We start from the raw sequence: 25,212 nt of genomic DNA, 5'->3' as shown, positions 1-25,212 counted from the left end.
TAAATATATATACATACATACACATCTATATATATATATATATATATATATATATATATATATATATATATATATATATATATTTTTTTTTGGTCTATCTTCATTCGCCGAAAGACCACTAAACTGAAATCCAGTTGCCTGAGATGAATTCAATGAAAGCTTGCAAATCCAAAACCATGGAGCACCAAATGACTCTCACCGGGAAAAAAAACCACTTGGCCACCAGGGTGACTTTTACCTTTCCCCCTGAGTAGTGTAATCTCAGAGTTGGTATATTTAGTTAGGGGGGTGTGGGGAGCATAGTTAGTGGGGTGTGCTGGCGAAGCCGCCAACTTGGGAGGGTTTCAATTTTGTGCATTTATTTTACCCTAGTGGCCAATTGTTTTTTTTTCTTAATGACAGCTGTTTGGTGTTGCATGGTTTTGGAATTGTAAGCTTTCGTTAATTGTCCAAGGCAACTGGATTTCGGTTTAGTGGGCTTTCAGTGAATGTAGACCTGTATGTATATATATATATATATATATATATATATATATATATATATATATATATATATATATATATATATATATATATATATATATATATATATATATATATATATATATGTATATATATATATATATATATTGTGTCTTTCATCTTTTTCCGGTTAGGGATCGCCACAGCGGAACTCCGGTCTGCTAATGATTGGCAGTAGATTTTTACATGCCGAGTTGCCGGCCCTGACGCACAACCTTCAATGAAGGTATGCCCATTCATGCATGTCTCCACACAGAAGACGCTCTAGCTGAGAACCGAACAGGACAACGTCTTACTGTGAGGTGACAACGCTAATGCAGCACCACCACCGCAGCATAAATACATATATATATATATATATATATATATATATATATATATCTATATATATCTATATATATATATATATATATATATATATATATATATATATATATATATATATATATATATATATATATATATCTATATTTTACATGGTCGACTTTTCAGAAAGTCGACTTTCATATGGCCGAGACCATATGATCAACTTTCAAATAGCCGACCATGTAAATTAAACAGAAAACCCACAACAAACACTTACCTTTCAAGTGTTAGCAGGGGGGCAAGCCCCCCCCTCCACCCTGTGGGAGGCTCCGCCCCCACACCCCCTGTAACTTAAATATACCAACTCCCAGATCACACAACAGTACGGAAGAGGGAAAGGTTCCCATTCCGCACTATACGGAGATAGCGGTTCCCCATTGTCAGCTTTTCGAAAGTCGATCATATGGTCTCAGCCATATGAAAGTCGACCATGTGAAGGGGACCCATATATATATATATATATATATATATATATATATATATATATATATATATATATATATATATATATATATATATATCTAGCATTGGGGAAATGATAGAAGGTTGTATTGTGTAGTAAATTCAAAGATTTTTATATCCCAGTTTATAAAATAGATGGGCCTATTGAGCCATCATTTCATTTGAGAAGTAAAATAGTCTTTGACCAGTTTAAGTAATTATCTGAAAAAATGTTTTGAATAACATTAAAGAATAATAAAATGAAAGCAGTTTTGAAAAAGTATTCTAGAATCCATATATGAAACTATGTACTCCTGGTGACTTACATAACTTAATGTGGTTTTATAAAACACAAATTTTCAGAAGCACTTGAGGATTAATCAAGAAATGATGAAGCTTTTGAGTATAGAACTGGAGAGGTTAACTGACTTAAGAAATTTTCAAGATCCTTGTCATTTGTATATTTTTTAGTTATATTAATCAGAGTATATTTCTTCAATAATTGGATATCACGTTCAGCTAAATTATATAGTTTATCTTTATTTCTGGGATTCGGGGAGGATGTTTTTGTATAAGCAGGGCAATAATCTTGATTACTCTTTTGCCCCCTCAAAGTTTTGTGCTAAGGTTTTTGTTTTGTACTTTAATATTTGTGTCATATAGAGGAAGTTGATTTAATTATTGCATATATGCCATTTGTATAATTTTTAATTAGAATTTTTCCATTTTCTAAAGTTCTTTAATTTATTGCTTTGATTTTGCTTTCTTACTGGTTAATTCATTTCTTGCACTAGGGAGATTTACTTATTGATCATCCCCTTAGTATGGACATTTAGAATGGCCTATTCCATGCCAGGTTTCATATTTGTTTCCTGCATGTTGCTGTAAAAATAATTCAGCAATGTTTCATTTTCACTCTTAACTACTTTTCTAGTAAATTTGGATTGAGGGTCCAATTGGTCTTTTCTTCAGTAAATATAATTTACAAATTTAGAATTAATGATAGTTTTGAGTGATCAGAAAACAGCAAGAGCAATAAGATCTATGACTGAAAATATGATTTCCGAATTTAATGTTAAGGATAGTTTTGAGTGATCATAAAAGTAGTGAGGGTGATAAGATATACAATACCTGCCATGTTTGTATTTGGTAAAAAAACAAAATAGTCAGTTTTAGGCCATGATCTATGGCACAGAGGGGAAAAAGCAAAATTATTAGATATATTTTTTGCAAACCAAATAGAATCTGTTAGATCATATTATATTTTAGACTAGAATGGCTAAAGTTGCATTGTTATAACAATGTAAATATTTTAGTATTGTTCTTCAAAGTCTCATTTATATTTCTGTATTTCTAGTAAGGTGATAATGGTATTTAAACTTTTTTGTATCTTAAACAGTTGAGGAAAGGTGAATTTGTGCTATACAGGAAGTGTAGCTATTAAGTAGAAGGAGCTGTTTATCTAATGCTTTTGATTTATAAGACAGCGAACACTAGTAATCATTTGGGCCTGCATTAGAGACTAATGTTTGCTCATTAAAATAGGTTATTAGTATTGCCACATTTGCCTTCCTTCTTTTATTACATGCTGCTAGTTTAAAACTATTTTTCTTTTATTGCAATTTATTCATTGATCTACTTCAATATGTGTTTCTTGCACAAAGAACATTTCTGCCTTGAATATATAGAGTAAATGAAAAGATACATTTTTTTCTTAATGAGAGAATTCCTCTTATACTCCAAGAATATACAGTCCAAATCATAGATGCACAAGATATATCTAAGTTTAACTCAAATACCTAGGAATGTGTTAAAAAGAGATGGTGTACACATAGGTATAGTATTTTTATTATCATAGGATCATAGGAGGTTACTAGACTAATGGTTCTGGGGCCCTTACAGGCCTAGGCAAGAGTTTATCCCCAAAAAGAAACGTCAGTCAGCACCTGTCACCAGTGTCAATGATGGACACAGGTGGAACCCTGGGATGAATTTGTGGTTTTCTATCCACCCATCAAGGTTGCTCTTGAAGAGGTTCATCTAGGTGCTCTGTCTGACATGTATCGAATGTCTATTCCAGAGATGGGCAGCTTCTGGGAGACAAACCTGTCTCTCCAGCAGGCTTTGTTAATGTCACATATGAGGTTCAGGACTTTTGACTGGGTAGTGCGTGAGAAATTAGACTTATAGATATGGAGCATTTCTAGTAGGCAGGGTCAGAGATTGCCTTGTAGGTGAGACGCAGATCACCCTTGAGCAATCTGTATGATATCAAGTAGAGTGATGATGATTTGCTTGCATAGGACAGGTGTTAGAGGCCATGGATTCTCTTTGTGAGATATTTCAGTGGCCTTTCCAGTTGGTGCAGATGTTTGGTGAGGTACATCCCAAATGGGCATTATACTCAATTGTTGGTCTAATGAGGGAGGAGTCTAGAGAGGTAATAACCTCCTGTTTTCTGGATGAAATCACTTTACTTATGAGAGGAACCAAGTAAAAGTATTTTCTGACCACTGCTGCTACATGATGGTTGAATGTGAGGTTGTTATCAACCTGAGTGCCCAGGTCTCTCACCACAGGGTGTGTGCTTAGGGGGTGATAATCAGTAGGTGTCATGTTTTTGTCAAATGGTATGATGATACATTTTTTTGCATTTAGCTTGAGGCCATAACTTTGGCACCAGTCATTAGTTGCTGTGAGACCACTTGCAGTATGTTAACATAATTTGGGGAGTCAATGACAGCACACAACTTATAGTCATTGGCAAACTTGGTCAGCCACAGGCTTTTTGTCTTTGCCTGTACCTCCGAGAAATAGATGCCAAACAGTAGGGGTCCCAGGACAGATCCCTGGGGATCTCCACTAGTGACAAGTTTGCTATCAGAGGTGGAGGTACATATTTTGACTTTGAGGGTCCTGTCGGCGAGCCAGTTTGCCATCCACCTGATGAGATAGTGATTTACACCAAGTAGTGTTTGTGTTTCGATGATGCCTAATTGGGGGATTGTGTCAATGACCTTGGCCAAGTCAAGGTAAGCTGAATGTATTGACTTTCCCGCATCCAGGGCCTTGGTGACAGTCTCAAAGAAGTCAACCAGGTTCAACAGGCAAGATCTGCCCTTGACGAATCCGAACTAGGTGGGGTCAAGTGCTTGGAGATTGCCTATGTCCTTATTATGTTACTTAAATAAGTAATTGAAAGAAACTTTATACACTTATTAAACAGAAATATGATACTGAATTGCCACAATACTTCCACCAAGTAACCTAATTAGCCTGACCTCAAAACCTTTTAAATTAGAACAGTTGTATGGGAATAAAGAAGTTATGCACATTGATCAAAAAGTGTTTTCCTAATCTGCTAACACATATAACGAAAATGCTTTAGTATTTTTACAATAAATATATAACATAATTATAATATAAAATAATACCAAAATAAGACCATGATAAGAGCTGCCATAATAGCTTCCAAAGTTTGTCACTCTTAAAAGGCTTCTAATACACAAGTAATAATTTGTCCACATTACTTTTTGTCAAATAAAAGTATTTACACTAAGGAGAAAAAAAAGGATCTACAATAAGGAATACTCCTCACTGGTGTCTGTAGCTTTTGACAAGCCCTCTCAATTGCTTCCTTGTCCCAAGTTACTGCTCAGTGAGAAAGATAGCAGGACCATGGAAAGGCATGGCAAACAGGTTTATACCTCTACTACCTTGGGTTTTAAAGCTGCTAATTATCAGGCCCATATACCCAGGTATTTGTTGGCTCTCTTATTCTAGGCTTGTCAGGTTGTCTCTCAACTTCCAGACTCTTGGGGTAAGACAGCGACCCTAGCCTTGTTAGGGACTTCTTTCCAGGTAGCTCATTCCATCAAGTGTAGTTATGATGCAGCAGATGCTTCTTCTAGGGCTGCTGCTTCTCTCTTCTTGTTTGGCTACAGATCACTTAGAATTCCTTGGTCTTGTCCATTATTTGCCAGGGGTATTTCATGGTTTGGAAATCCCTTCCCCCTTTTATGGGTACTCATTATCCCCTTAGGAACAGCTCTCCTTCTTTCCAGAAGTGCTTTAGGACCTTTGACTCAGGGTACACTATTAAAGATGCACCTGTGTCCCAAAGGGGAGGGACGTTTACCCCAGGATGTATCAAGTACTGAGAAAATATGCTACTTGGACACCAATTCTAGACCACTCTCATCTAAACACTTTTCTGAAAGTGACCTCCTTTCAAATGTTGGCCCTTCAGACTTTGTTTCCTCTTTTGCTTCCTCAGGCTTATACTTTGTCCCTGGATCTCAAGGATGCTTATCTCGTTATCCCAATCATCCACCTTTTCAGGAAGGTTTTACATTTCTCTGTTGCTTCCTGGCACTTTCAGTTCTCTGCTTTGCCCTTTGGCCTTTCTACTGCCCCATGAGTATTCAACAAATGTCTTGCCCCTGTGATTGCTTTTTGCAGGATTCAAGTATTTCCTTACTTGGATGACCTTCTTTTCAGGCATCCTCTCCAGAGATCCTGTTGCAAAACCTTCAGTTTGCCATTTCTCTTCTGCAAAGCCTGGGATTTACAATAAATTTTAAGAAGTCTTTTTTGACTACTTCTCAAGACCATGTATTTTCTGGGGTGCAGAATTGTGACTGTGCCTATGTTGGCATTCCTGCCTCCCCCCAAAGCCTTAACACTAATTTTCTTCTTTCAAACTCTTCTTCCACTGGCCTCTATAACAGCCAGGGAATTTCTGAGAGCTCTGGGGTTTATGGCATCCGCCATCCCTATGCACCATTGGTCCAAACACCATATGAGAAAGTTTCAGTGGTTTTTGAAGTCAGTTTAGCTTCAACATACACATCCCTTAGAATTTGTAGTTCCTCTTCTACCTTCTCTCAAGGAGGAACTTCATTGGTGGATCCAGCAGTTATCTCAAAACCCATGGCTTCCCCTTCATCCCCAAGTTCCTTCTCAGAAACTGTTTACAGATGTTTCAGACATTTGATGGAGAGCTGTCTCCCTAAAGGTTCAGAGGGTGTGACTATCTCACCAGCAGAGAGAAAACATCAATGTCAAGGAGATGAGAGCTCTTCTGTTGGCTCTTCAGCCTTTTCATCCTCTCTTTTCCCCAAGCACTCTCAAGATGTTTACAGACAATACCACAGTGATATGGTATGTAAAGAAAAGGGGGTGAGAGGGGACAAGCTCTTATCTTCTTTGCTGGTTGGCACTCCTAGTGTGGGATATTGCTATCCAGTATCAAGTGCCTCTTCAGGCAGTTTACATTCCTTCATGTCTAAACATTGCAGCAGACACTGTAAGCAGATCCTCAACTCAATCCCATGAAAGGATGCTTCACAGGGATGTGTTTCTGGACAATGTCCACCTGTGGAGTACTCCCCTATGAATAGACAACTTCCACTGTTTTGTGCCAGTGTCTCAGGTCCTTTGGTTCGGAAAGTGGACATACTCTCTATCTTGGAAGGAGTTTTTTCTTTATGCTTTCTCTCTCCTTACCCTCATTCTAAAAGTCCTGTTCGAAATTCAACAGGATGCTCCCAAAATCTTGCTGGTGACTCCCATTTGGCTGAGACAGCATTGGTTCCCTCTTCTTCTGCATTTAGCCAAGGCCAGTCATCACAAGTTACCACAAAGGGTGGACCTTCTCACACAGGACAAGGATTCTCTCATCCATTCCCATCTGTCCACTCTTGAATTGATACTGTGGGTGATAGGATTTTGTTTCAATATAGACATCATTTTTCTGAAGATGTGCTTTGGGTTCTGCATGAGGTCAGGAAAATCCAATACTATGAAACCCGACTTATCCAAATGGAAGAGGTTTTCTGTTTGGTTTCTTTTTTGTAACCTGGACTCAATTTTTGTAGATGTTCCTTTGGTCCTCTCTTATCTGTGTGAACTGCTCAATGCTCAGTTGGCTTATTCCTCTGTTAAGGCCCACTTATCAGCTATTTCTGCTTGTCTGCCTTCGTCTCCTTCTTTAGCTTCTAGATTTGAAATTAAACAATTTCTTAAAGGCATCTTCATATTAGGCCTCCCAGAAAGCCTGTTCCTCCTCCCTGGGATATTAATTTTGTTTTAGAGAGGTTGGCTTAGGCTCCTTTTGACCATACAGCTTCAGCTTCCTTGCAACATTGCTCTTGGAAGACTGTACTTCTGGTAGCCCTTACTTCTGCCAGACAGGTGTCTGAGCTTCACGCCTTTATGGCTTGTCTACATTTTTTTGGTTTCTCATAAGAATAGGGTGTCCTTGCTTACTAATCTTACTTTTATGCTGATGGTGGTGAATGAGTTGTCCCTTAAAAAGTATATTCATTTGCCCACATTTTTCCCATCTCCACAATCTGCCAGAGAGAAGGTGCTGCATACATTGGATGTGCATAGACAATTCAGATTTTATTTGGATAAGACTAAGACTATTAGGAAATCTGATTAGCTCTTTGTTTCCTTTCATCCTATGTCCTTAGGATTAGCTGTAACTAAGCAAACTATTTTTTCTTGGATCTCAAAAGTGGGTCTATATCACATGATCAAACTTTTACTACTTTGAATCACTAAAGATCAAACTTTAGTGATCGAAGTAGTAAAACATTAAATCCCTATAAAAACATTTTTAAAACAAAACAAAAAAAAACAAAAGGGTGTAAGCAGGGGGGCAAGCCCCCCTGCACCCTCCATCTGGGGGGCTGCATCCCCCACACCCTCCGCTCTTTAAATATACCAACTCTGAGATTGCACTACAGTGTAGTAAATGGAACTCTTCCGTTTCCGCAGTGTATTGCACTGATGTGCGATCTTGGAGTTGGTATATTTAAGTAGCGGGGGGGTTGTGAGGGGCTTACAACCTTTAGGTTTTTCTTTTTTTGATTTGAAACTGTATTTATAGTGATTCAATGTTTTACTACTTTGATCACTAAAGTTCAACTGAAAGGCCTTATTACGCTGTTGCACCTAACACTGAAGCCATAGCTACAGGATTGTTTAGGTTTCCTCTCACATATTCTTCTGATGTTAGTAGTATATGTGATATTGTCAAAAGGAACTGGGGTATTTTGGATACTGCAGATGAATTAAGAAATGCCATAGATACTGTTCCACACTTTTCTTTTAAAAATAACAGATCCTTGAAAAGGCATCTGTGCTACAATACTTCTACTTTTAAAAAGGTTTTACAGTCAGAGAGGCATGGCACTTTTTAATGCAAGAATTGCACAGCCTGCAAGTTTATACACTCTAGTCCTACTTACATGCACCCTAATATGCACTTTAAAATAGATACAAACTTTTATGCTAATTGCAGGACTAAGAACATTGTTTATTTTAGTTACTGCACTTTCTGCCATGCTTTTTATGTAGGCATGAGTAACAGACAACTCAAAGACAGGGTGCTGGAACATCAGAGAGACATTAGAAACAAGAAAGACACTAATGCCCTTGCTAAGCATATTATGTGCCATAGATAGGAGCATAATTTTAAATACCTTGTGTTAGAGATCATTCCTGAGAGTTTAAGAGGGGGAGATCTTAGGAATCACACATAATCTGCAGAGCAAAAATGGATTCTGTCTCTTAATGCTGATAAAATACCAGGTCTTAATGAAGTTGCCTCTCTTAAGCCTTCTTTAAAAGCTAAACCTCTCAAACACCGAGTATAGGATTGTTTTTTATACATATTTTTATGTATATTTTTTATCTTTTTTATATGTTTCATTTGCCTGCTTTCTTGTTGAGACATTTTTCTCTTAGATAATTGATGCTTTTATCACTGCTTTAATTGACTAATTAACTTATGGTATTTAACTGCATTTGTTACTAGTTTAGAACAGTCTGATGAAGCGGCGAGAGCACACCGTGAAAGCACTTACTTTCTTTTGTGTGCATTAAAGTTTATTGTTTTACCTTCAGCTGTGTTAGCGTCTGTACTTTTTTTGTTTTTCTTAGTAGTTACTTGTTACTGTACCGATCTATTTTTATTCTCAGCATACTTTTTACACTTTTCTGCACATATGCCTGAGCCACTGTATTCTGTTATTGACGTTTTCTGTTATTGGAGCAACTTTGGCTTCTACTCTTATATAGTCATTTATTCATCTGTTCCACAATGTGCCTCTTACCACCTGCCTCAGGCACTTCATCTCCATCACGTCTATCTTCCTCAACTGCTTTACCTTTATTGTCCAGGTTTCTGTAGCATACAGTAGTGCAGGTTGTACCACTGTTTTGTATACCTTACTTTTCAGCTTCTTTGGCATTCTTCTGTCATACATTACCCCTGACATTTTGTGCCAGTTGGCTGTATCCCCTCTGATTCTTGCTTTGACTCTCCATTCAAATTTCCCTTCTCCTCAACCTCCCCTCCCAGATACTAGAAGCTGTTAACCTGTTCCACTAGTTTCCCTTTTATCTCATTTCTCAGCTTTTCCTGACTATTCCTATTTGCATCCATTACAAATGTCTTATCTGTACTCAGTCTCATCCCATGTGCCTTCAGTTTTGCATTCCATTCCCATCCTTTGCTGAAGGTCTTGCTCAGAATATGCTTGTAATGCTACATCATCTGCATACAGCAATTTTGTTGAACTGCCCCCTCCAACCTGTTTGCAAATGCAGTCTATCACCAGTATGAACAGCAGTGAGCTGACTGCTGAACCCAGGTGCACACCCACTCCCATTGAGAACCCCTCTGTCAGGCTGAACTATATTTGTACTTGACATTAGAACTTTGTACATAGCTTGTACTAATTCTACCAATGTTTCTGGGACTTCAAACCACTTCAGGACTGCCCATATCAGCTTTTTTGGACGTTGTCATATACTTTTTCCAAGTCTTGGAATGCCCAGTTGTAGATTTTTTTCATTTCTAGCTTATTCTCAATTTTCTGTCTCACTGCAAATGTCAGTTCAGTTGTGCTACATCCTGATCTGGATCTGAACTGCACATCTCCCATCTCACTTTCTAATACTCCTCATATTCATTTGTCAATCACCTCTCGAACTTTCATGGAGTGTGACAGGAGTTTGGTACCTCTGTACTGCTGACAGTTGTGAATGTCTCCTTTATTCTTAAACACTGGCACTGAATCCACATTAAGTGCAACAATTTATAGTTCAGGTTTGGCAGGTCAGTTGGTTTTACATCTCAACAGAGCTATTAAATCATGTTTCTTGATTACAAAGAGGTACTTCTAGAAAAGAAATATCAGTAATTTTGTAATCTTTGCACAAAGGATATTATTTACTGTGTGTCCTAGATCTGTATTATCTGTTACAAAGTAAGAACTTCTCTCCATCATAGTTTCCTTCAGAGCAATGTAGCTATTGCAAGATGTATACATGTCTATTTATTGAACTCTTTAGATAAATAGCACTTTGTAAGTTTATCCCTTTAATGTTTTGCAGTGAAAAAATATCTACAAAAGTGACCTTGAGACCCAGCTTTATTTATTTATTTGTTTCTGTATTTCTGTATTTATGCATTTATTGCTGTTTGATAACCAGGTGAGTGAAATGGTGTATTGACCCTTTTCAGTCACCAACCAAGCTCATTGTTTCAGACACAGAATCTAACATATATTTGTTGTATAGAGAGTACAGTTGGAAGAAAGCAGTTATCCATGATCCCGAAAACATTTTCAAATGGATTCAGCAGTGAGTTGTTCTTTAAGAGAGTCTTTATAGTCTTTAATGGTTTACAGATTTTTGATTTCAGAAGGCAAGAGATTCCATGTAGCAGGATTAAGTCTAGAGAAAGTACTTTCTTCCAATGAAGTTTTGAATCACGAGCAAACAAGACTGAAATAGTCTTTTGAGATTCTGAGACTATAAATGCTGTCTTGTATAGGTAGTTTTCTTTTCAGTGGGAGAAGTATCCTCGTGTAATACATTAAAAATAAAAGTTAGTAAAAGTGTACTCCTGTTAGAAATAGAGAGCCAGAGCATTTTTTTTCAAGTAGCTTGCATGTTCTATTGGGAGTCAGCCATAAATACAAATCTACAAATTGTATTCTTAGCATTCTGTAACCTGTGGCTGTTATAGGACCAATGCAGAATAAATCACAAGAAAGTGTTGGTAAAAATACATATTTAGCAATTCCTGAATGAGCTTTAGGAGAAGGAGATTACACAATTTATAACACCTTTTCAGTTGTATAAGTACTTTATTAGTCATGTGATCAGGATGAGGAGTGAAGGAGAGAGATGGATGTAGTACTAAGCCTAGGTATATATGTTTAGAGGCATTTGATCAAATAATCTCACTGTTGTCTTTAATGCAGACAGGAAGGATGGCGATTAGCTTTTCTTGTGAAAAGAAGACCATGACGTTTGCTTTCTTGTGATTTATAATGAATTTATCAGCTGAACAGTTGCACACCTGGATAAAGCTATTCTATAATTTAATTTAAAGATGATTTGAACTACTGGCAGCATGTCATGTTTGTATGTCATCAGCATATATAACTTAGCTCAGTAGTTTATGATTTTTGTGATATTTTGTAAAATGTCACAGCATGTTTTGCCAGTCACATATGGGGGACGCATATGCTAGAGGAGGTAGGAGATAACCAGAGGTGGTGTCTTTATGGCTAGAGTCCATGAGAAAGTTTTTGACACCATATAAATTGTCAAGTTTCTGATGAGTCTTTGATTCTGTGTTGGATGTTTCTCAAATTTGAGTTGATTGTCAGCTGTGATCCCTAGCAGTTTTGCTTGTGAGATTATGTCTGTTTTCATATCTTGGGAAATAATTATATTGTGTGTATGAGCAGTTATTTTTTTGGAATAAAAGGGCATAATTTTACATTTTTGGGGGGTTTAGTTTTAGATTTTGGGCTTAGAGACAGTTTTTGACTGAATTGTATATATCTTGCAAATGTTTTGCAGCTCATGGGGGGGGCAGGGGCTGCCTATATCAGAATGTCATTGTCAGCATATTGAATTATTTCAGAAGGATGTACAGCTGTGCAGAGCTTGGTGATCACTATGTCAAATAGATGATGTTCTAGTATTGGCCCTTGAGAGACACCTACATTGACAGGAACAAATGCTGAGTGGGTGTATTTCCATTTGACCACTTGGGTTCTATTACTTAGGTAACTTTGGAACCACAGCAGTGTTTCAAATGATCATAGGAAGTTACTAGGCTATTGCCCATGAGGCTCTTAAAAGCCTAGCCAAGAATTTAGCCCATGTTCCAACAAGTCAGCACCTGATGCCACTGTCCAGTAGGGACACAGATTGAATCCCAGGGATATATTTTCTGTTCTCCATCCAGTTATCCAGGTTGCCCATTATAAAGGGTTAATGAGGTACTCTGCTCAGTGTGGAGAGGGAGTCTATTTCACAGAAGGGGGAGTCTCTGGGTCACAAATCTGTCCTACCAACAAGTCCTATTGATGTCACAGACCAGGTTTAGGTTACGTGTGTAGATTACTCCAGTGAAGCTTGACTTGTGGATATGCAGCGGTCCCATCAAGGTGGGGTCTGAGATTGCTTTGTATGCCAGACAGAGGTCACTTCTGAGGAGTCTGTATGAGATTAAGTAGAGGGACAGGGCCTTTAGCCTATCTGTGTAAGGAAGATGTTTGAGGTCCTGGATTCTCCTGGTGAGGAACCTCTGTGGTCTTTCCAGATGCTGCATGTGGTTTGTGAGGTACATGCCAAAACAAGCACTGTACTCAATAATGGGTTTTATAAGGGATGAATACAGAGATGTTATGACTGCCTTGTCCATGGATGTGATACCCTTACTAATGAGGTGGGCCATGTAGAAAGCTTTCTGTACAATGGAGGCAATATGGTGTTCAAAAATCAATTTTCTATCCACATGGGTGCCCAAGTTCCTCACGACTGATTGGATGCTTAGGACCTTGTCATTAATGTGATAATTTGTGGGGACATCACTTTCCCCAAAGGGGATGATAATGCATTTTTTGGCAATTCAGTTTGAGGCCATGTTTCTGGCACGAGTAATTTGTTTGGTTGAGACCCTCTTGAAGGATGTCTACATCACTAGGGGAATTATTGACAGCACCCAGCTTGCAGTCATCTACAAACCTGGTCAGCTATAGCCCACTGATTTTGGCCTGCACCTCAAAAAAGTATATGCCAACCAACAGAGGCTCCAAGACCAGTCCCTGGGGTACACCACTTATTGCACGTCTACTTCTTGAGGTGGCTTCCCCTATTTTGACTAGGTGGGTTCTATCAGTGAGCCAGTTTGCTACCCATCTGGTGACATATGGATTAATGCCTAGTTTCGAGAGTTTATCTATTATACCTGAGTGGGAAATAGTATCGAAGGCTTTAGCCAGGTCAAGGTAGGTGGCATGCACCATCTTCCCCTTGTCCATGGCTTTGGTGACTGTCTCAAAGAAGTTGAACACATTTAACAGGCATGTCCTCCCCTTGATGAAACTAAACTGAGTGGGATCAAGTGTTTGGAGGCTGCTGATGTCCTTTTTAATAAGGTCCATGATAATCCAATCCATGTCCCTGGAAATCAGGCTAGTTAGGCTGATGGGTCTATAATTTCCTGGATTGGTTGATGCTCCACCTTTGTTCAAAATTGATGATAGTGGCTGTCCCACTCTCAGCTGGGATGAAGCCAATATTCAGGCTTTGCTTGAATGTTTGGTTGCTTAATGGTGCTGCAAGTTCCTGCCTGCGTTAATGTAGAATGCAGCCTGGGATGTTATCGGCTCCCATGGAGGCTGTATTTTTTGCCTTTGAGGGGGCAGTGATGACTTGCTCCCTAGACAGAAGGGGAGGGGTGAAGTTGCTGGGGATGTCCTGATTTACTGATGGGGGGGACAGAGGGGTGAAGTTTTCACTGAATCTGTCTGCCAGAAGATGGGCTATATCTATGACGTTTGTGTATGTGATGTCCTTGACCACCAGTTCTGAGCAGATCTGGGTGCTTCCTTTGAGACTGCAGACATGTGTGAAGAAGGCCTTATGATTGCCTTTAGTAGATGTGGCCAGTTTTCACTAGAAGTTTGCTTTGGAAGATTTCAGAAGTGCTCTTATTGTTCAGGCTAAGGAGAGATTGATTCCAGTTAGGCAACTGCTCCTTCTTGGTCCTGGACAGCAATTTTTTTTCCTTTTATTATAGAGTTTATTTATTGCAGATGTCCACCAGACAGATTTACTCTTCCTTGAGGAGGAGGATTTTGCCCTGTTGGGTATTCCTGATTCCATGCAGCTATATAAATGCTCGTATAGTACTTTGGTGTAGGTTTGGATATATGTGCCAGTTTCTATGTAGGGGGGCTGTGAAGCTGTTTATACCTTCCCTCAGGAGGTTGCAATCAGCTTTGGAGAAGTTTTATTGTTTGACCCTAGCTGGGGGTGGGGTGGGGGTGGGGGGGGATTGTGACTTTGAAAGTGACTGCTTTGTGGTTGGATCTTACCTGGGGTGATGACACTGTAGGGATATTGCAGGGGTTACTCATGTTGGTAAATACCAAGTCCAAGATACTTTCACCTCTTTTGGGGGTGTCGACCAGCTGGTCCAAGTCATTTGCATTGACATTTGGTAGTACCTGATCAGGACTTTTAAGTTATGAAATAGGTTAGGGTTGGAGATGATGCTGAGGTCTTTTGACAGATCAAAGAAGGTTAAAGAGACTAGCTGATTCCTCTTGAGATGAGTATTAATAGTGTGCAATGTCTGCATTTTCTTCCAGATTAGGATTTTAAAGACTGAATATGGCAATTTAATGTTGAATATAAAGTTGTTTCTTGTACAATTATCTCTAAATATGTAATTACATAGTCATGCAAATGCAAAGGGACTAGACCAGCTCAAATCCTTTCTTAACCCAGTTTCAGAACATTGTAATGCTTTCACCCTACAGGTGCTAAGTCTGAGATTTACATACCATAGGCCTTTACTAAAAATGAAAAACACAGAAATATGTTTATTGTACAAACATAGGATGCTTCATCTCAAAGCACAATATTTTAAGCCTTACTATCTTTTTAGGCACATTTATTTATTTTATTTTATTTAACATTTGTCTGACTGGACACAGGTCCTTTTTCAGCAGAGGCCCAGGGAGAAAAGCTCCATGAGTAAGAAGAATGTTCATGCACGCATTACAATAATCAATAAAGTATAAAATAAACAAAATGTACTATACATAAGAACATACAAATTTGTTACATCTTGACAACAAAACCTGGGCTTTGAACATAGCTAGAATGAATCTTACAAAGATCAAATGTTATAATATCGAACCCGTAATGTCAAACGCTGAAAACAGTGAAGGTGAAGGACACCGAATTCTTTCCCAGGGAAATAATTTGGTGAGTCGTTGCTGTGGCTTTGCTGTTTTCTGCGTTCGATATGTTGGGGCGTTACGGGTTGGTTTCAGGTAAGTGTGCGATTGTGTGTAGGTTAGGGTTAGGGGGCAGGTTAGGTGAGTTAGGGTTAGGGAGTGGGTCAGGTAAGTGTGAGGTTGTGTAGACATTAGTGTTAGGGTGCGGGTCAGGTAAGTGTGCGATTGTGTGCAGGTTAGGGTTAGGGGGCGGGTTAGGAGAGTTAGGGTTAGGGCGCGGGTCAGGTAAGTGTGCGATTGTGTGTAGGTTAGGGTTAGGGGGCGGGTTAGGAGAGTTAGGGTCAGGGCGCGGGTGAGTTGAGTGTGCGATAGTAATGGACCTTAGGGTTAGGGTCGGGTTAAGGTAAGTGGATAGCTAGTAGTGTATGTAAAGTTCAGTTCAGGCTTAGATGTAGGATTTTAAGTGTATGTGTGTGGATTGCTGTTTTTTGTGTGTGTTTGTGTTGTGTGAATTTTTCTCGGAATAGCGATTTTTTTCCCACGGAAAAAAATCGGTATTCTGCCTGTTCGATGTTTGCAGATTTCGGTGTTTAGGGTTCAATATTATAACATTCGATCTTTGTAGATTTCGATTTTATAATATAGACCCAGCTAGAACTATTTGTAGGTATGACTTATGTCAAGATATAAGGTTAAGACAGGTTGGTAGGTAGGAACAAAGGATTAAACACCGTGGAGAAGTTTGATATGTTTTGTGTATACTGTGATATATCAGAGCACTTATGAAGGGTTAGTACAGGAACATAGCCACTTATTTTTAGATAAGCTTTAAGCGATGGCATAAAGTAGTTAGTGGATGAGATCGAGAGAATGGAGATAGGAAGGGAGTTCCATATATGAGATATATAGTTGGAAGATAAAGATTCTCCTGCAGTGTTGTTGGCCTTGAAGACGGTGAGTAAGTTCTTGTCGTTAGGGTGAAGTAGTCTGCTGGAAATGTAAGGAATGATGAGATTTTGTAGTGCAGGGGTTCTAGTTGGTTGTTTTACAATTTTGTGAGTTAGAGAGAGTTGGTTGTAAAGAATAATGTTGGGAAGGTCAAGCCAGTCTAACATCCTTAAAGCTGTAAAATGATGTGTTCTATATGGGCAGTCAGATGCAAACATAACAATTTTATTATATAACATGCTTCTAGCTTGGATAAGTCAGTTTTCCTTAGATTAGTTAAAATTGGAGAGGCATATAGTAGAGTGGAGAGCAGATGGGTTTGTGCTAATGTAATTTAGCCATTGTGGTCAGGAACCATTTGTGCCTATATAGACATCCACATTTCTTATGGACTTTTTATATTTAGAGAGACATGCAAGTCAAATTTTAGGGTATTGTCTATATTCCACTCCAAGAAGCTTTGTATGGGTTGTTGGGGAGATCACAGTATTGTCTTTGGCTATTATGTTAAATGTTGGGCTTGAGACAGATGTCTTCTTAGGTTGAAAGAGTAATAATTTAGTTTTGTTTGGGTTCAGGATTAGATGGGCATTGGCTAACCATGTTTCAATAGAAGTGAAAGATTCCTGTGTTTGAAAGAAGAGTTGATAGAGAAGTGGCAGCACAGATAAGTGTTGAACCATCTGCATACTGTATTATAGAACCATGTGGAGTAGCTGTGTGTAGACATTAGTAAATAGGGAGAAAAGGAGAGGGCCCAAGATAGATTCTTGGGAGACACCAATTGATAAAGGAAGGCATGGAGATAGATCACTCTGCCATAGAACAGATTGCTGACAACCAGAAACCATGCTTTGGCAGATGGTGAGAAGGATAGTTCAGTTAGTACATCTACTAGCTTTTGATAGGTCTAGAAAGATGGCAGATACAAAGTTGTTGTTATTCCTGTGATGGTTTACAGTATTAGTGAAGGATAAGAGAGCTGCAGTGGTACTATGTGATGGGCGAAACCCATGTTGAGTGTTTGCAAGAAGGTTAGTTGTTAGTAAGAATTTCATGAAATGGAGATGAATACACATTTCGAGTATCTTAGAAAGAGGTGAAAGAATAGCAATTGGCTGATAGCTTGTCAGTTCTGTGGAAGGTCCCCTTTATGAAGTGGGATTACATGAGAAATTTTCCACAGTTGAGGGAAACTTGTTTTTGAGAATGGATCTATTTAGTGTGTTTCCATGGATCTATTTAGTGTGCTTCCATGCTACAGACTCTCTAATATTCTGATTTGGTCTCAGTAAAATTATATAGCATTTTGGAAAGAAAATACAGCTTAGTAAACCAAATCCTGAGGATAGGATTGCAAATATTTCCACAGTAACAAGATACTTTCCTTTGCTGCTCAGATATGCCGGTATGAATGACATCCAAACACTAACAAAAATCAGCATGCTAAATGTGATGAATTTAGCCTCATTATATCTGTCCGGTAATTTCCGTACTAAAAAAGCCACTGCAAAACATATACTTGCCAAAAACCCAAGGTATCCAAGCATAAAATAAAACATAGTAATGGAGCCCTCATTACATTGTATAATTATTTTATATGTGAAGGAGTGTGTGTTTTCTTCTGGGAAAGGTGATGCATATGCAAGCCAAGCAATGCATATTATGATCTGTACAACTGCACAGAGTAACCCAATAGCACTTGGTGTCCAAGAACCCAGACATTTCTGCTGGAAACTTCCTGGACTTTTTGCTCCAAATACAATAACTACAGTGATGGTCTTTGCAAGGATCGAAGAGACACAGATAGCAAATGTAACACCGAATGCAGATTGCCGAAGTAAACAGGTTGTCATCTGTGGTTTTCCAATAAACATTAAGGAGCAGAGAAAACAAAGAACAAGGCAAACAAGTAGGAAATAGCTGAGGCTGCGGTTGTTTGCCTTTACTATCGGCGTGTCTCGGTGTTTAACAAACGCCCACAGTATAAATGCAGGGATGATGGAGAGAAGAATGGTGAGACTAGTCAGTGCCACTCCCAGGGGTTCTTCAAAGGACAAATATTCCATAACTTTCAAATTGCACACGACCTTCCTCTCATCTGGCCAGGAGTCAATTGGGCACTTGATACATGCAGCAGAATCTGTTTGGCAAACAAGTTAGAACAATGAAGGATTACTAAATCAGTGTACTTATTTTGTATATACACTTTCATTTTCCTCGATGTTAAACGCTTCAAGAAAAAATTGCAGCAAAATCTTTAATAGTAGTTGTTCAGCTATTATTAAGACTGCAATTCATATCTTACAAATTGTTTTATCAAAGTAATTGATATATCACCATTTTGAGAGTACTGGATATATGTCCTGCTAAAATATGTACAGCTGTGAACTTTGGTGAAAAAAACACCCCCGTTTGCTCTGATTTGTGATGTATAACCTAAATACAGTAACTAAACCTTATGCCTCATTCTTCCTGCTTTAATATGCCCGCCAGACATGCTGCAGTGCAAAGGCAATGACTGGCTGCATATTTTCCAATACAATACAATAAGGCCATCTTTTCTGCAAGGAAAATCATGCATACTGAATATTTGCCTGCTGTTTTAAGAAATTTACAATCCTAATGTATTTATAAATATGGGAATAGATTCCAGAAGACTTGCTGTTGGTATAAGTGACATACTTAGGTGTAAAACTGCCCGGACTCCAAAAGACTTGCCTTCAATTTAAGTTACTTGCTATTATGTAAGCTTGCTTTATAGTCACTTAAACGGCAAGCAAGTCTTTTGGAATTAGGGTCGAGTTACACTAGAGTAACTCATTAACACTCACAGCAAGTCCTTTGGAATTAGACCCATGTTGTCACTTTCTAAGAAGCCTGAAATGAGCAAATCTTATTGGAACATATTTGTACATCAGACTTTGATATCACCCTCAAATTATTTATATTTACATCATAACAAAAACTCAGACTCACAGTTATAGATTTTGTTGTTTCAACAATTGCATATATTAGTCATTGTACAAATTTTGCAGTAATCAGAGAAAGCTTCCAAACATTTTCTTAAAATATAAGAATACGAATAATGAAAAAAGAGACATTTTGAAATTTTAAGAGTGTTATTTTCTGTCTCATATACAAAATTTGCTTCTGCTTACATTAAAACAGGGTAGATGTAACCAGTAAAATATGCAGGAAGATATGAATAACATTTTCCTCATTCTAGACTAAACAATTTTCTGCAGGTGTAATTGTCCATATCACTTTTATTCAGGTAGTGGTTTGGAGATGTAAGATACATCTGATATAAGATGAGTACAAACTCAATTGTCAGATGTATGGTGTGGCGATTATTTGGTATCAGTGAACTAATATTATGCAGGTAATGTGTCAAATAAGGTGATTTCTCAATCCACACTAGAATAAGCCAGTTAATAAACAGACTGTTACTGTCCTTAAGGGCCCCTGGTAAATACATATTGCTGCCTTGAGAAATAGCCAATGCCGTCTACACCCCAGATAAGCTTTACAGTGTACAGTAGCAGATCAGTCATAATTTCTGCCCCCACCCCCAAGTTTTACTGATCTTGCACTGAGTCAGTTCTAGTTCATAGGTTCATAGGTTTATACTAGGCTATCTGCCCTAAGGCATTTATAAGCCTAGCCCAAATTTTTGTGGCTTACGCCACCCCTTATATGAAAAAATACTGTGCCCATTAGTTTGTTGTGCCTCTGTCCAGCAGTGACACAGAGATGATTCCCGGGGTAAACCTATGATCTCCCATCCACAGGTCAAGATTTCTCTTGAACAGAGCCATTGAGGTGCTCTGCAATTTTAATAACATTAATTGATTGAAAGATGCCCAAAATTATTTTGCATGCATGCACAATAATTTTGAGAAGTAAATTGTTTAGTACCAATATTGTTTTATAAGGGAGTTTTGCTCGTGTGACCTTTTCTTTGTAAAAGCTTCTGTTTTTTTTATTAAAGTTTAATATACAATTTGTAGTTTTGTGTGTGGGGGCAAGATATTGTGCTTGTGGGCAACTGTTAGTGATTTGCATACATCAGAACCACTTGTTCTTTGTTACCATTTACTGACTCATTTAGGCTTCAATATCCATTTTAAGTTCTCATTCTGAGCTTAGCCCAAGACCAGCTACCAGTCTCCATGATTTTATCTTATCCTGTATGCACAAAGAATAAACTTTCAGAGAGTCTTTGTTCTCAGGATGGTTCCAGTTGTGCCTCAGCCACTGGTGGGTAACTCTGCTGTGGCCATTCTTGGTTGCTTAGACTGTTCATCTTTTTCGCCTGGTCCCTCTTGTGTAGCACCTATAACCATCATATACCAGTGGACAGCACCTTCCTTTGTGGTTGTAGGGTTGACCTTTGTGGAGAAGGGAAAATCACTCTTGCTGTTCTCAGGGAAAGGGGCAGGTTAGGTTTTTTACCTTAGCTGAGATAGGATAGCTGAATTAGGGATGAACAATGCCCACTAAGGGTCAATCTTTTTCCCGGGAATTTCTCAGGAAAAGTGAGCATAGTGTGAACATCTTGCATTCTGTTCTTTGTTTCTATGGACAGGCTGGATTTGATAGAATTTTCTAAGGAACTAGTTTCTGCTTATTCCTTGTTAAATACTTCTTTAGGAAAGGAAAGAAAGAGTTGCTTCTCTTTCTGACTAAGATTGTCCCTCAGAAGAACAGTCAATACAGGTGGATGGCTGAACTTCAGGAAGTTATTTAGTCTGAATGTTTTGAGTCTGAGGAAGGCGGTGCTTCATATTTACCTTGAGAAGATTTATCTTTTTCTTATACTTTATCAAAGATTATAAAGGTTTTTTGAGAGAGCAAAATGAAATTCCTGTTGCACATAAAATATATTATGGTTTGTTGCGGTTAGTCATGCCTACGTCTGCAGCTATTCCCCCTGTTTTGCTTGCTTTACAAATTTGTTTTTCTCATTATTTTTAGTTTATAGGACAATCAGCCGTTTGTCTCCAAGAAATATGACATCATCTGCTGGGTTACTTAGACTCCTAAATATTTGTTTTGTTACCCTAAAGCAGATGTAGCAATGGTGTCCCTATACAAAATTAGTTCTGCTAAACAAATATCTGCTGCTAACACCATTCCCTCAGACAAGGGTGGAAAAGCTTTTGTCAGTTTGGGAAAGTACATTCCTATGCTATGCTAACTTTCAGAATTTCAAACTGTCAAGCTCATATGTTAAAGAATTTGCTTTATCCTTTGAGAACACGCCACACTTAGTAGTTAACCTTCTCAGTTCTGAGCTAAAAATGAATTCTTTGAATGCCTGTTTAATATTTGCTTTTCTTGTTACTAAGCATGTTTTAAAGTCTGATTATGATGCTGTGATACTACTTCCAGAGCTGCTGCTTTTAGATTAGCATCTAAAAGCCTTGCTCAACTTAGTTTTCACAACCTTTAAGGTGATGTTTAGGCTGAAATGTTATATTCTCCCTCAGAAAAGAAGTTCTTTTCGGCCCTTCTGCAGTTGAGGTGCTCGAAATGTGTGAATACAGGGGAAAGGTTATTCAAGGAATTAATCAACATTTTCGGCACGTGTTATTCAAGGCAAATAAAATGTCCCTTTCTCTTCTGCACCATGTTTTCAATAAGCAGTCCAAGCAACAAGGTGCTATCGAATAGCATTTTAAAAAGCAATGGCCTGGAGGTTGCAAAAAAACAAAGTGAAAGCCTCAGAGAATCAAGTCCTAATCAGCATAACCGTTTGCCTGTTCAGCCTTATTTCAACACTCAGAATGTCAGTCCCTCCCTCAGTTGACTCTTCATTGTCCTTTATGGTGTCAGATTTTTTTTAAGACAAGAAGTTTCTAAAAGTAATTCATGGAGGGGGTCACTTGGTAATGGGAACCCATCCCTCCTTTCAAGGGAATTCATCCTTGTCCAGTAAGCCAAGTCTTCCTGTTAGCTCAAATTCTGAATCAAATATTCATATTTTCAGGGAATAATCGAATTAGTGTCTTCATGCTAGGTGGGCAAATGCTTTTATTCAGTGTTTTTTTCTTGTAGTACAAATGAGGGAAGGAAATTGGAGTTCCGTGCTAGGCGTTTACTTTCTAAATCTTTGACAAAATTACAAAGTTCAAAATGTTATCTCTTCAGTCCGTTTTTGCATCTGCTGCTTTCCTAGCTTTCGTGATAAAACTAGTCCCAAAGGATTCATATCATCACATACTGACTGGCAAGAAGTTCAAGCATTTTTTTAAGAATTTATGTATGTAGCTCACATTTTAGGTTCTCAGTCTTACCCTGTGGATTTTCTACTGCACCAAGGGTCACTGTTTATTGCCAACTTCATGGTATTTGCAGGTTTCCATATTAGGATGAATTTCTTATCTATGCAGTCTCTTTCTCTTCAGTTGTTAAGAGTATTCAGCAACTGTTCAGTATTTTTTTACTCTGTCTGGCTTTTCAAATCAGTTTACAGAAATCCTCTTTCCTTCTCACAGAATTGTTTTCTTGGGATGACTATTGGATTCCTTCAGAAAAAAATTATAGATGTTCTAACTGTTCTTCTTGAGTTTTTCCAATCAAAGACAAATATCTGCAAAAGACATTTTCTGGATTTCAGAGTACATATCATCAATGAATCCTCATGCTTCTCCTGGCCAGATTCCACATAAGAAAATTTCAGGGCTACCTCAGCTATGTCTGGACTAAGCATCTTCAGCCTTTACCTTTTCTGATCCCTCTTCTGGGATTTGTAAGGAGAGAGGTTCTCTGTTGTTTAGACCAGGTCTTCCCCAGTCCAGGTCTGCCATTCTGGCTTGGGACTCCTCTCTCCTTGTCAATACCAATGCATCAGATCTGCCAAGGAAAACTGTATCCAAAGGTCCGAAAGTGCAAGGTCTGTGAAACCCTCATGGCAGACAGGAACACTTCAATGTCAGAGAGGCGAAGGTATTGATCAATGCTTTGTAAGTCTTAAATTGTCTGTGGTCCCCAGGACCCCTGCAAGTTTACAGAGATAACACAGCGATGGGATGTTTAAACAAGCAAAGAAGTACCAGATCTTACCTTCTTTGCAGACTTGCAACTCAGCTCATTTTGACCCGTCTGGCATCATACATTCTGCCAGTGCAAAACTTAATTACAGACAAGCGAAGCAGGAGCAGAACATATTATAAAGTGTAACAGCAACCTTCCAAGAATTGGTCCGACTGTTGGGAACTTCTCAAGTAGATCTGTTTGACTTGTCTCAGAACTGACAACTAAAGAGATTCTGCTGGAGGACTCATTGTAAACAGGCCTTGAAGACAGATGCCCTAACATTCCTATAACCGGAATGCTTCCTGTATGCTTTTCCACTCTTTCCAATTAATCAAACAGCAGGCCTTCCCAAACCTTGGGGTGTTGACTCCTTTGGATCAGGTAAGAGTGGTTCTCCCTTATTTTCTATTAGGCCAGGGGCAATTACCACAGGCTTCCCCATAGACTGAATCTCTTCACAAAAAAACAAGAAACATTTGATACATTCCATCCTTAAACTCTGATAGATGATAGAATTATGATTGCTTTTATGCACCTTTATTCTGTGTATATGCAGTAGATAGTGAAAGAGGCAAAAAATAGCTCATACTATGAAATCATATTTGTGTAAGTAGAAAAGATTTACTAGTTGGTCCTAGTCCAAGAAACAGGATCCTCTTCAAGCCTGTTTGTCTCTATTTCTTGTTTATTCATGTGAGTTATTGTCCACTTAACTTTTCTTTCCTCTGTCAAGGTGCATTTGTAGGCATTAATGTTTGCCCGTCTTTGGATTCTCCCCTTTCTAAGTATTCTCAAGTTAAGACGTTTTCAAAAGCGATGTTGCCTATCTGGCTACCTTAAAAAAGTAACTTCTCCTTTGGATCTTACCTTTGCACTTGAAAACCTTAAGCTTACTATCTTTCCATTATAGTTGCAAACACTTATGTTGAGTCACCCTTACCACGTTTACCACATTTTTCATAATGACAGGGTTTCTATGAAAACTAACCTTTGTTTGTCTAAGAAGTCGGCACCACTGACATTTATTTTCTTTTACAATAAAGCTGTTTGTTTTATGATCTTGTAGAGTTCTCTGCATTAATATATCACATTAGTGGATGTATTAGGCATTTGTGTTGCTATTATTAATGTCCAAAACTGTTGACTTTTATTTTGCTGCCTAAAGAAAACCATATGATTATGGGCTGAATTATCCACCTAAGGAGAACGGATACTTGTATTGCTATTTGAACAGCCATTAGTGCTGGCACTCCCCTGGGTCTTAACAAGCATATCTCTTTAGCTTCAGTTTTGAAACTGAAAGCTGATAGGCTACATAAGTAGCATATCACATTTTTTATTGTGTTTATTGGATGCATTTGCATGGGGTAAATGTATTCTGATGAAGCTCTATTTAAGAACAAAAGACCTAAATAAATTTGTGTGTATCCAGCAATTGTTTTGTTCTTTTTTCTGGTTATAGCCCTGCGGTGTCTGCTGTGTTGTTGAGTGAAGTGTATGTTATATCATACCTGCCTAAATGTCAAGAAACCACAGTCCTGCAAACCATAGCCATTGCATTTGAGGTTATGGTATCCATTGTTAGAGCTCTGTCCATGGC

General features: G+C 38.3%; 1 protein-coding gene across 1 annotated transcript in view; it reads right to left on the bottom strand.

Annotated features, from left to right (window-relative positions):
• Positions 1–17,806: 17,806 nt before the first annotated feature.
• Positions 17,807–25,212, bottom strand: part of LOC122805918 (extracellular calcium-sensing receptor-like) — a 177,221-nt gene continuing 169,815 nt past the window's right edge. The window contains exon 6 of the mRNA XM_044076162.1: positions 17,807–18,711. Within this exon, the coding sequence (XP_043932097.1) occupies positions 17,807–18,711 (905 nt within the window). The remainder of the gene's footprint in view (positions 18,712–25,212) is intronic.

This window comes from Protopterus annectens, chromosome 7.part0 (assembly GCF_019279795.1).
Source record: "Protopterus annectens isolate FY-2018-M chromosome 7.part0, PAN1.0, whole genome shotgun sequence".
NCBI classification, from domain to species: Eukaryota; Metazoa; Chordata; order Ceratodontiformes; family Protopteridae; genus Protopterus; species Protopterus annectens.
The sequence above is the reverse complement of the archived record's forward strand: the minus strand, read 5'-3'. Positions and strand labels throughout refer to the sequence as shown.